Source organism: Phocoena phocoena, chromosome 13 (assembly GCF_963924675.1).
Source record: "Phocoena phocoena chromosome 13, mPhoPho1.1, whole genome shotgun sequence".
NCBI lineage: Eukaryota > Metazoa > Chordata > Mammalia > Artiodactyla > Phocoenidae > Phocoena > Phocoena phocoena.
The window spans coordinates 39219813-39231815 of record NC_089231.1 but is presented as its reverse complement, the minus strand read 5'-3'; the positions used below and the strand labels follow the sequence as shown (position 1 = coordinate 39231815).

Here is a 12003-nt window from a genome sequence, read left to right as displayed (position 1 = left end):
AGAAAACAGGTCATCGAGTCAGCCTTGGCCAGGGGCTGGGAGGGCCTGCCTAGCAGAAGCGAGGCTGGAGAGAATGAAGCTGAAGCTTCTGGCATTGGGGTCCATGCTTGGGGAGAGCCTCAGTGAGGACGCTGAGGTGGGGGGTGGTTACAGAACAACAAGACAGAGGGAAGGGGAGACTGAGGCCATGAGGCCACAGGGCAGGCTAGACACCTGAGAGAGTGGGAGTTTTGAAGAAAGTTGGAGTAATGAGGACGATGGCCTTCTAGAAAGTAACCCAGGCCAAGAGGTGGCCAGCCACAGAGTGCCTAGAGGGGAGGTTAGGAGACCTGGGTCCAGGGACGATGAGGCCACAGTTTCCAGTGTCATCTGCCTGGGAGGAGAAAGGCAAAGAGGAAGACTGCTTCCGATGCTGAAGGAACCTGCAGGTGAAGAGTTTCACAGACATCAACCATGGTCAGAAGAGAGAATGGGAGGAGAGTATAACCTGAGGGTCCTGCTTGAACTTTGGAGATGGGCAGGAACAGGGGATGACAGAGCAGATGTCACCCAACCAAGCTCCTGTGAGCCACAGGTACCCAGTTGGTCTGCACTGAGGAGACTTTGGGGCTAGACTTTCTCCTGCTGCCCTTCTGCTCTTTTCCACACCTGGGAGCATGTACCCATCACATGGGACTGCCTTATACTGGGAGAACTCCACTGGTAATGACCTTGTACAAAAATTAAAAAGAACGAAGTAATACCAAAATTTACGCTCGCTATCACCTTCTTCTAACTTTTTTTTAATTGAAAGGAAGTGGCAGAACCACTTTTGGACCTGAAGGAAGGAATAGACCAGTTGGAGAACAATAAAACCTTGGGCTTTATCCTGTCTACTCTCTTAGCCATTGGGAACTTTCTAAATGGAACTAATGTAAGTCTTTCCCATCCCTTTCTTCACAAAATCCCTGCCCTTCACTTGCCAGTGGACGTCGTACCTCTGGTCCTCCAAAGCACAATTGAACAAACAGTTTTTGTGTTTTTCGGTGAAAATCTAGAAGTTTTGTCCTTAAAATATCAGGGCCTATTTATTCAAGCCTGTATCTTGCTATAAATAAGAAAACTTAGAAAAATAAGCACTTTATTCCTTGTGAAGCTTGGCTCCTCCCAAAATTGACTTTGGAGCTATTTTCTTCTACCCTGTTTTTTTCTTTTTCTCTTTTTTCCCCTGAGCTTATCACTTAAAGATTTGTACTCACACACATTATAAACAAACTTCTTTTTGTTTGTTTTAATGGTCTATCTTCGACCAGGAAGTAGAAAAGCAACAGGGAAGGGATTAGGGAAGTTGTAGATACCTACATGGCAGAGACCCCGCCCCCTTCGCCCCATCCCAGCACCCTGATTTAGGAGCAGAGCCCTGGGATAGTCCGTGGCTGATGGCCGTGGTGGGAAAGGGCTGGAGGCTCATTTTGCTCTCAGGGTGGCTGGTCCGTGTGTAGTCAGCTAAGGATGATGGAGCGTGTGGCCTGAGATGCTTCACTCACAGAGGAAATAAATATTGGGCTCCTTTAAGAGAGCATTGATTCTAAAACCATTTGGGCCTTTCTGAGAACCTGCGTGAAACTTGTTCTTCCTGTCTTTTATTGAACGTTCCCCAAACAGGCCAAAGCGTTTGAGTTAAGCTACCTCGAGAAGGTTCCAGAAGTCAAAGACACCGTGCACAAGCAGTCACTTCTCCACCACGTGTGCACCATGGTGGTGGAAAACTTCCCGGACAGCTCTGATCTGTACTCAGAGATTGGGGCCGTCACCAGGTCAGCCAAGGTATGTCCGGGGCTCGGAAGAGCGGGCGTGCCTGTCCCCAGAGGCTGGCTCTGCATCAGTCTTCTCTGCGGAGCACAGGCTCTGTTAACTAAAACGCCCAAGTAATGCTTGCACCCCCTGCTCTAGAGTTTGTGAATAAAACTCGTCTCGTGCCATGTCTAATGGACTTTTGAGATCATTTTCCCATCTCTGGTTCTCTGTCAGATTCTTTCCTGCTGAGGTATGTGAAGCAAGCCTGCCATCCCAGTCAGTCCTAACCCTGGCGTCCCCTGTTCAGCTGCGTTACTCACCAGGCTGGCTTCTCCAGAGCAGTGAAATCACCCAGCTGGTTTTAGGTGGGCAAAAATGTGCGCAAGATGCAATTGACCTCCTCCTCAGACTTCCATAGGACCCTGCGGTGAGGTGCGGAGCCAGGAAACTAAGGGCACGCCTGGCCCCCTGACCCCTACAGATTGGCCCTGCCTGTGACCTTACACCAAGGGAACAGTTTTATAGGGCCATAAACAGCGTAGGGCATTGGCCCCTCAGCTGCCAACTCTTAAGCTTAGTGCAGAGTTGAAATCTTCATGAGCTTATGGTTTAGTCGTAAGAGCTGGATAGCCAGCTGCCCCCGCTACAGAAGCATCCCTGGGGCCAAACAACCCCAGAGGGATCCCAAACACAACAGAACTGGGAGATGTAAGGGTCTTGGAAGCAACAGGGAACTCACAGGGATGGGCCTCAGTAGGGCCAGGTCAGTGTGGAAGAAACTCCCAGAAATACAACCCGGCTGGGGAGCTGAAAGCAGAACAGCGTTTAGCTCCGGGACACATTGGAATCTAGCGATGAACATAGGAGAGACTGTGGTGGGCAGAGGCGGGAAAGGGCTTTGCTAGGTTCCCCTTCAGGGAGCTTTCCCTCTCCCTGCCTTCTCCCACAGAGCTGGCTTGTGGGGACCTGGGGCCTGGGACCCTCCTTCACCTGTCTCAGGCCAGCAGCTGCCAGGTCCACTGAGCTGGGCGCCCTGAGCCAGCCTGACGGCGGCCCTGCCTTGAGGCAGAAACAGGCAAGGCCAGCGATCCTGCAGCTCTGAGAGTGGACAGACTTTTCTGTTTCACAGGCGCTCTCTCTGTCTGTACTCTGTGCCAGGCACTGTTCTGAAGTCTTTAGAAATATTACTTCAGTGTTCCAAAAGCCCTTCTGAGTGTCCCAACGGGGGTCTTCTAGGTGTCCCATGAGCACCTTCTCAGAAGACAGTTTATTAGTAATTCTTGAGATAGAGTCTGCCTATAATTCTTGAGACAGGGCTTCTGGATCCCCTTCATTTGGTCCTGTTTCCAGAACGAATCAGTTCCCTTTTTACAAATCAGTAGTCCTTTGTTCTTTCCAGGGCCTTCTGCTGGGTGGAGCCTGCTTTTGATGAAAGTCGCCCTGGCCTAGGGGCCCTGACACCAGGCTGGCCCCCAGTGACTGCCCTGGGCCCCCTCAGTATCAGGCCTTTCCTTGCCTAAAGACCGGCTACACAAGCCAGACCTGCAGGTAGCTTCTCCCCATTAACCTCGGCAATTACGAAGGACGACTATTGACCCAGGCCCATGTGACTTACAACAGGATGCCAAGAGGGCATCTACCACCACTTCTTAGCCTTTACTCCAAAGTTCTGGGGGGCTTTGAGGGGCTCTTATGTGTAGATAGGTACAAAATCAGCTTCAAGGACCCCCAGCCCCAGCTGCATTCATTCCGTCCCCTGGTGTGTCACTTTGGGTGTCATCACTGCAACCCACGAAGAGCAGGTTACTTTGGCATCTGGAAGAAAACTGTCCCACCAGGGGCTGGTGGAAATGAGTGGAGGTGGGCATAGCTCTGGCTGCTCCTAGAGGGGCAGCGGGGGGCGGGGGGGACTTACAGGCTTGTGCAGAGTGCTGACAAGTCACGTTAGCTTTCAGAGAGCGACAGTGAAGCGTGATCACTGACTTGACCCCACGGCTCTGGGAGTGGAGGCAGGTGACCGTGCAGGCTCTTCTTCCTTACATTTTTACCTGCATGTATTAGTTATCTACAGCTGTGTGACAGATCACTCCAAAAGCTAGTGGCTCAGGATAATGTATTAGTTTCCTAGGGTTGTTGTAACAAAGTATCACAAACTAGGTAGCTTAGAAAAACAGAAATAATTTGTTCCCCAGTTCTGGAGGCCAGGAGTCTGATATCAAGGTGTTGGCCAGGTCAGTTTCTCTTGAGGGAGAAATCTGTGCCATGTCTCTCTCCTGGCTTCTGATGGTTTGCTGGAAATAACCCCCATCTCTGCCTTCATCTTCACATGGTGTTTTCCTTGTGTGTCTATGTCCAGATTTCCCCTTCTTATAAGGATACCAGTCATATTGGATTGGGATCCACCCTACTCCACTGCAACCTCATCCTAACTTAATTAATTACATCTATAATGACCCTATTTCCCGATTAGGACACATTCTGAGGTACTGGGAGTTGGGGCTTCAACATATGAATTTTGGCAATAGGAAACATTATTTCATGAGTGGTTCTGTCTCAGGTTCTCTCCTGGGGTTTCAGTCAACATGTCAGCTGAGGCTGCAGTCATTGAAGGCTCGACTGGGGCTGGGAAGTTTTTCCCATGGGGGCTCACTCATCTGTTAGTTCTTAGAGAGAGGACTCAGTTCCTTCGCAGGTCGGGCTCTCCCAGGGCTCCTTGAATGTCCTCATGACTTCGCAGATGGCCTTTCCCCAAATATGTGGTCTGAGACAGAGCACACAAGAGCTCCAGGCAGAAGCTCTTCCCCATTTATGACCTAGCTTTTACATTCTTTTCGTTAGAACCAGGTCACTAAAGCTGGCTCACATTCAAGGGGAAGGATTTTAGGCTTTACATTCTGAAGGGCTGAGTGTCAAAGAATTTGCTGTTAAAGCACCAGACTACTCATACTGTGTTTTCCCTGCCCCATCCCTTCTGCAGCCCTGGCTCTCGTCCCTGAGTTGGCCCACTCCACCCCAGACTAACTTGATAAGACTTGACTACCTCACAGCACAGTTCCATGTCCTCCTACACACGGAAGGTGGCCCACGTGGAGCAGTCCTCAGGAGAGGGCTTCCTGGTGAGGACTTCCTTCTCACGACAGAAGGCCAGGCCAGCTCTCTCTCTGGGGTGGATTTTTTTAGGGACAAACCTAGGCTTAAGGCATGACGGTTGAGAACTTAGACTCTGGAGCCAGAGGGATGTGGGTTCAAATCCCAGCTCTACCACTAACCAGCTGTGTGACCTCTCACAAGTTCCTTAACCTTTCTGTGCAACAGTTTCTCCCCCATGAAGTGGGGCCAGTTACAGAATCTGAGGCCATGAAGTAACCATGAAGACTCAGATCATGGTGGTTTCGTCAGCCCCAGGAGACAGCCAGCTGAGGCAGCCTTCTAGGTCTCCTCAAAAGGTGCTACATTAAGCTCCACCCTCAAACACCTTTCGGTCAAAGGCTCTCCACCTGGTTTCCATTGGCAGTGAGGTCACTTTCTTCTGCCACTACCTTTAAAGGCTCACAGTGGATTCTCTTCCCTGAAAACCATCTCTAACGTGGTTTCTGCCCAACCGCTCTGTGTCCACTGCAGTGCTGGACAGGCATCACCTGGTTAGACTGTACCAAGCTGCTCAGTACATTCCGAGCTGAACCGAAGTTACTACACTTATTAAAGTTATTACAGATATTGCGGATCAAGGTTGCTGCTAGATGCAAATGAGGACAGATGGCGAAGCTCTGATTAGACCTGTTACAATTGGCATCACATCTCCTAGACCTCTTAGATACTATGTGTCAATCCCAGACCATCTGGAACCCTTTCTAGACTTATTCTTTGAAATATTCAGTCCTTCTTTTCGAAACCTGCATTCCGTTTTCTTTCAGGTAGATGCCAGATTTTTTCTCAGCTCCATTGTATCATAGGAAAATGGAGCTTTTCTAATCTGGATCCAGAATTCCTTTGTTTTCAGGCAAATTATTTTTCTCAAAGTTCCACAGTGCTCACCGCTTACCTGAATCCCCAGCCTCTGCCTCAACTTGCCTTCTGTTTTTGGCACCACAGCACCCAAGAAATCCAGGGCGTGTGAAGTCTTGCCTGGCCCCTTGGGCATCTCCTATGCCCAGCATACCTTCATCCTGTCTGGTGACAGATCTTCTCACGGATTCAACTTTTGTTGACTTGGCCTCCTCCATTGTCTTTCTCAGGGTGGGGCTGGAGGTCTGAGGTCACTCCAGCCAGTCCCCTTGGGCACTTGCCTCCAAGCCTTGCTCCGGTGACCACAGTCACGGCATCTAAGCGATGGCGGCTTACCTCTCCCCACCTTCTCTTTCTCCTCCTGACCTTTGTTTGCCAGGCTCTCGCCCTTTCCCACCATCTCTCACTCTCCATCCACCTCAGTTCCCTCCCTTCAGCTCACCAGTTTATCTATTTCTTCCTCCCCTCCTAGTCTTTTCAGTTTCTTTCCCCTATCTCACATCTCCCTCCATTAAATACCCTCAAGTGTATTATTTCTCGGCTAACTCTCTGATTCCCATAAGTTTTAGTCTAGAAATTCTATCAAAGCATTCTTTTGGAAAGCTTCATCTCAGTCCACTTTAGTCAATCCAAATTGGTCCCACTTCCCTGAAGAACAAAGTGAATGTTCTGTCACATGTTCTTTGCACACGTGGTTTGCATCTGCTGGCAGATGGGATGGACCACACACCCCGATACTCACCCAGACACAGAGGCCTGGTGGGTTCTGTACATGCTCAGAGCTCGGTGACCACCTGGCTGTACTATGAGCCTCCTTGGGAACAGCAAGTTGGTCTCTTTCCGCATTGATCTTTGTCTTCTTCATACCTGGGAGGGGGACCGGCACGTGCTGGTTTTTCCCTGAGTGTTGTTTGAATGAGAGAATGAATGGATAAATAATTTGTCACACAATGTAAAAATGATCATGGTGAAGAGAAGCTCCGGCTGCCCCTTAACTGGCCCCAGCATATCAAGGCCATCCATGTAGGACAATGGTGCATTCCTCCAACCTCAAGTGAAATATCTAAAGAAGAAGAGAGCTCTGAAAAATTTTATGAGATATCTGCTCAGTTCATCTTGTACTAGATTCCTTGATATCATGTTTTAATTTACAGTTCCCAAAGACTTTCTTAAGATTTCTTTCCAAATACGGCAAAAAAAAAAAAAAAAGGTGACACTGCATTGAGTTCATTTGGAGAAGTTTTATCACTAAATAATTTGATGTCAAGACATGTGGAGAATTTTTAGGCCATAAATATGTTTGTATTTCAAGATGTAAATTGGGTTTTGATGTTTGTTTCTTCCCAGAGGCAGTTCGGTTTCCTGGGTCAGGTTGATGTCCGGTTATTTCATTGCATTTGGTAATGTTCTCTCTCTGATTTTCAGGTTGACTTTGATCAGCTTCAGGATAATTTATGTCAGATGGAGAGACGATGCAAAGCTTCATGGGATCACCTCAAGGCAATTGCAAAACATGAAATGAAACCAGTTTTAAAACAACGGATGTCAGAGTTCCTAAAAGACTGTGCAGAGAGAATTATAATTTTAAAGATTGTCCATAGAAGAATAATTAACAGGTGAGTGGATTGAGGAGCTTATGCAAACATCAGTAAAACGACATGTTGAAGATATTCCGCAAACCAAGGTCTGAAGGTTAAATTTACTAACATCGTCTTGTAAATTCTTGGTACATAGCAATTGCACCTTTGATGGACTTTTTTGTTTCATGAGTACTTAATTTTTCTCAAACACACACACACACCCACCAATAATACGATGCTGTTGAATCTTGAGATGGGAAGGAATCTCAGAGACGCTGTCATCCACAAATCCTACTCGATCAGGAATTGCATCTGTAAGATCTCTGGCAAGTTGGCCCCTGTATCTTTGCATCTGCCTGAACAGTTCTGCCTACAGAAAGTACATATCCTTGGAAGGCAGCTTGACTTGTTAGGAAGGTTCCTTCCTCATATCAAGCACAGCCTGCCTTCTGAGACCTTTCTCTCATCCATTCTCGGACGGCTGCTCTGTGCTGCAGCCCTCCTAGAGACAGCCTGGGTCCCACCATGGGTCCCATCCTCTGGATCAGGCTTCCTGATGGCTGATCCAGAGGATGATATGGGTCCTCTTGGATCCTGGGAGACACAGCAGTGATGTGTCAGGCCTTGCCTGACTACAAGGAGGCTGGCTAGGGTCTGGGACAGCTCCATGGCTGTCTAGGGCCGTCTCCCTTGTAAGTGGTGGCAGCACCAGGACTAGGTCTTCCAACTCCCCAGGTCAAGCCGTTTCCTACTAGGCATCCCACTTTCTTCCCCTTTGTCTTGTCACAGAACGTGGTTGCAGGTCCCTCACCCTGGCCTCTGGGTCTGCGTGCTCTGTGCTGGGCCTTGCACCTTGGTGAGCAAATGTTTAGGCCTACAGGCTGCGGTTTCCCTGGAGCAGGTGTTCTGATAACAGATCCTCTGAAACAGGCCTCCTTGCAATTCTGTTAAGGGAGCCCTCCCTTGGGGTCATCTAAACCACAGGCTTTCCCCAGAGAACTGCTCTTCAAGCCCACTCCCACTCTTGTGCTTGAGTACTTGATTATTATTTTTAATCAAATGTGTGGTATTTTCATTTATCCCTGTACAGTTCACATTTTTTATTATTTTTTTCTCTTCCCCCTCCCCCCCGCCCCATACTCTGTCTTTCCTTCCTTCCTTCACCTTTCTTGAACCCATACAGAACTTTTAAAGCACCTCATTCTCTTGTCTGCCTGTGAGCCCTCTCTCGGCTTGTGTCACGTGCTATTTGGGTGATCCTACCTCCTGGGTCTTGATGCTGGGCGGGGGGTGGTGAGGGTAGTCTTTAAATGTTAGACTGGATAGGAATAAGGAACAGAATCTTCCCTCCAGGTTGACAACTAACCATTACTCAGTACTTTTGGAATTTAGTTGTTCAACTGTAAATCCCCCTCCCTGTACTTCATCTGGACCTCACAGCTGCCTTCGGGGTAGGAGGATCTTATCAGAGATTTTGTCAAATTTCTTACTACAAGCAAAGTACACCCTGCTTTTAACATGGCTAAAAAGGGGAGACAGAGAGTGTAAGCTGCTTTGGCCCTCCAGGCTTTGTATGATACAAGCAATTTCCAACTTAAAACTACTCAAATAAACAAATAGTTTCCATTTGGACTGGCAGGAAACTGGAGCAGTTTTATGAAAGTCTTGTAAAGTTATTATGCCTGGTCACAGTAACCATCTTATCCCAGACAGTTTAAGACTCAGCTTGGTGATATATCTGTTCCTTAAGCTAGTGTGTGTGTGTGTGTGTGTGTGTGTGTGTGTGTGTGTGTGTGTGTGTGTGTATGGCATGTGCGAATATGTATGTTATGCATATGGTGTTTGCTCTGATTGTCCTTTTCTCCCTGGTAAGCTGGTTGCCCAGATGCTGGTTGCTCTTGTGTGACCTGGATCCCTGATGCTCTTTACTGGACACCCGTCTGGCCGCCCACCTTCTTTGCTCCCCTCTGTCATGGAGCTAATGGGGGCAGGTGCTTCCAGCTCCCTTTCCTATCTGACGCCCCCCTCTTCCCCCGCTTAGTGACTCCAGTGACCCCTCTTAATAAAGGAGCAGAAAAAAGAACTTAGATAATTCTCTTTAGGCAAAACCTGACTTTCAAACTGTTGCCTGGCTAAGAACATCTTGTTCTAGATGTCCAAACCTGCAGAGTAACCTGCCCTTTTGCGTTGCTGCAGTGAGAGCCAGTCCCACTCTGTGGATGTACAAACTGACTTGCCAATTCCCATGGAGTCACTGGGCTGTAGTTACACCATGGCAGGCACTGCAGAGGGGACCAGGTGAGAGTGGGGAGAAATGCCTTCCTGGGAGGCACGGAGAACTACAGCAAGGACCTGGCATTCCTCGGGGAGAGACAGGTGGAAAACAAGCGAACACCCACACTGGCTTCCCTCTGGTGCCCCCAAATCCACCCCTCCGGGCCAGACACCCTACTCAGTGGCACACATGAGGAAAAGGGCGGAAGGTGGAACATATCACAGATGTTTGGCTTGTGCCTTACGACACTGATGAGGGGAACCAGCCCCTCCACAACTGTAAGACCTTCTTGTCATGTGTTATTAAAGTTACAAACTCAACTAACAAAAATCCCTTAAATGTTTTACTCCCTTAAAGGCACACCCACTTTATTCTTCTGAAGGAATGCCACAGTTTCTTTCCTCTCAAAGGTACATCTGAATCTTTTTTCAGGTGTGAATTTTACTTGCTGCTTATTACTCCCCCGTTTACAAGATATATACAGTTAAGTCCCCTACATACAAATGAGTTCCGTTCCGAGTGTGCATTCCTAAGTCCAGTGTGTTCGTAGTAGGTACCCCACTAACACAATCGGCTATATAGTACTGTACCGTAATAGGCTTATAATACTTTTCACACAAATAATACATACATAAACAACAAACACAAAAAACAAAGAAAACACTTTCAATCCTACAGTCCAGTACCTTGAAAAGTACACTAGTACCGTACAACAGCCTGCGTACAGGGGCTGGCACGCATGTTTGCAACTTTGAAAGCAACTTGAAGGTTTGTGTGTAGGGGACTTACTGTACTTGAATCATATCTCCAACTTATATGTTAAGATTGGATCCCCTCTAGATAAAAACAATGTTCTGGAAAGCAGAGGATAAGGAATCTTGAGTAGTACTTATGTATAAAATAGGACCCAGCTGTGGGCTGATCATCCTCCCTTGATTCCTCTTACACACAGATCTTGAGTAGTGATAAGTGGCAATACATGTGTATATTACACTATCCTATCCTAATATGTATAATATCATGCCATATCTCCGGTATATAATGTCAGGTAGTAATAAGAGCCAGGAAGAAAAATTAAGAGTGTAAATGGGATAGGGAGTGATAAGGACATGCTGGTTTATGTAGGGCAGTTAGGGGAGGCTTCTCTGAGGAGGTGATATTTGGACAGAGACTTGTGGGGTAAGAGAGCCATCCAGGCAGCTGTCTGTGGCAAGAATGTTCTGGGCGTAGGGAAGAGCTAGCACTGGATGCCTTGTTAGGGCCTGTGGTCCTCCCAGTGGAGTGGCCACCCCGCCCCTCCTTAGAGTCCCTGCAGGCTCTCAGCTCAGCTGTGTCCCCCGAGGGTCCCCTACACACCACACTGGGGGCCTGAGGCCCTGAGGTGGGTTTGTTCAAGGAATTCTGACGTCCTAGGCAATGAGGTCAGAGAGGTAGCAGGGCCAGTTTTGTGTGGATACACCACATATTGTTTATTCATCTGTTGTTGGACATTTGGGTTGTTTCCACTTTTTGGCCGTTGTGAATGATGCTGCCATGGGATTTGTGTAGGTTTTGTGTGGACCCATAGTTTCATTTCTTTTGAGTATATGTATAGGAATGAAATTGCTAGGTCATAGGTTAACTCTGTGTTTAACTCTTTAGAACTGTGTCTTTTCAACCACAGCTGAACCATTTTGTGTTCCCACCAGTACTGTGTGAGGGTTTCGATTTCTCTACATCCTCACCAACACTTGTTATTGTCTGTCTTTTTTACTACAGCCATTGTAGTGATTGTGAAGTGGTGTCTGAATGTGGTTTTGATTTGCATTCCCCTAATGACTAATGGTGTTGAGCATCTTTTCATGTACTTATTAGCTGTTTGCCAATAATCTTTTTGGAAAGGTCTGTTCAAATCTTTTGTCCATTTTTATTTGTCTTTTTAGTGTTGAGTAGTAAGATTTATGTATATATTCTGGATACAAACCCCTTATCAGATGTGATTTGCAAATATTTTCTCCCATTCTTTGGGTTGTCTTTTCAATCTTGAGAGTATCCTTTGAAGCACAAAAGTTTTTGATTTTGATGAAGTCCAGTTTATTTTTTTTTCTTTGGGTTCTTATGCTTTTGGTATCATATCTAAGAAATCATTTTCTAATCCAAACTCATGAAAAGTTATACGTTATGTTTTCTTCAGAGTTTTATAGTTTTAGCTAGCATTTTTGGTTTTAAACAGCATTTTTTATCCCCCTTTAAATGCATGTCATATGCTTTCCTTTAGTATTTTTCACAAAAAGAATAAGCCACTGTCCTTCATTTGAAAAATAAACCAAACCCCTATTCAAGCTGTACAAATAAGAGTGATCAGAAAAGTTTTTTTATACAATTAAT

General features: G+C 47.0%; 1 protein-coding gene across 2 annotated transcripts in view; it reads left to right on the top strand.

Annotated features, from left to right (window-relative positions):
• The window catches only part of FHOD3 (formin homology 2 domain containing 3), a 494793-nt gene that overhangs the window by 450234 nt on the left and 32556 nt on the right, over positions 1 to 12003 (top strand). For both annotated transcript variants that reach the window (XM_065890566.1, XM_065890567.1), the window contains 3 exons: positions 794 to 913; positions 1645 to 1806; positions 7207 to 7397. In XM_065890566.1, coding sequence (XP_065746638.1) covers positions 794 to 913; positions 1645 to 1806; positions 7207 to 7397 — 473 coding nt within the window. The remainder of the gene's footprint in view (positions 1 to 793; positions 914 to 1644; positions 1807 to 7206; positions 7398 to 12003) is intronic.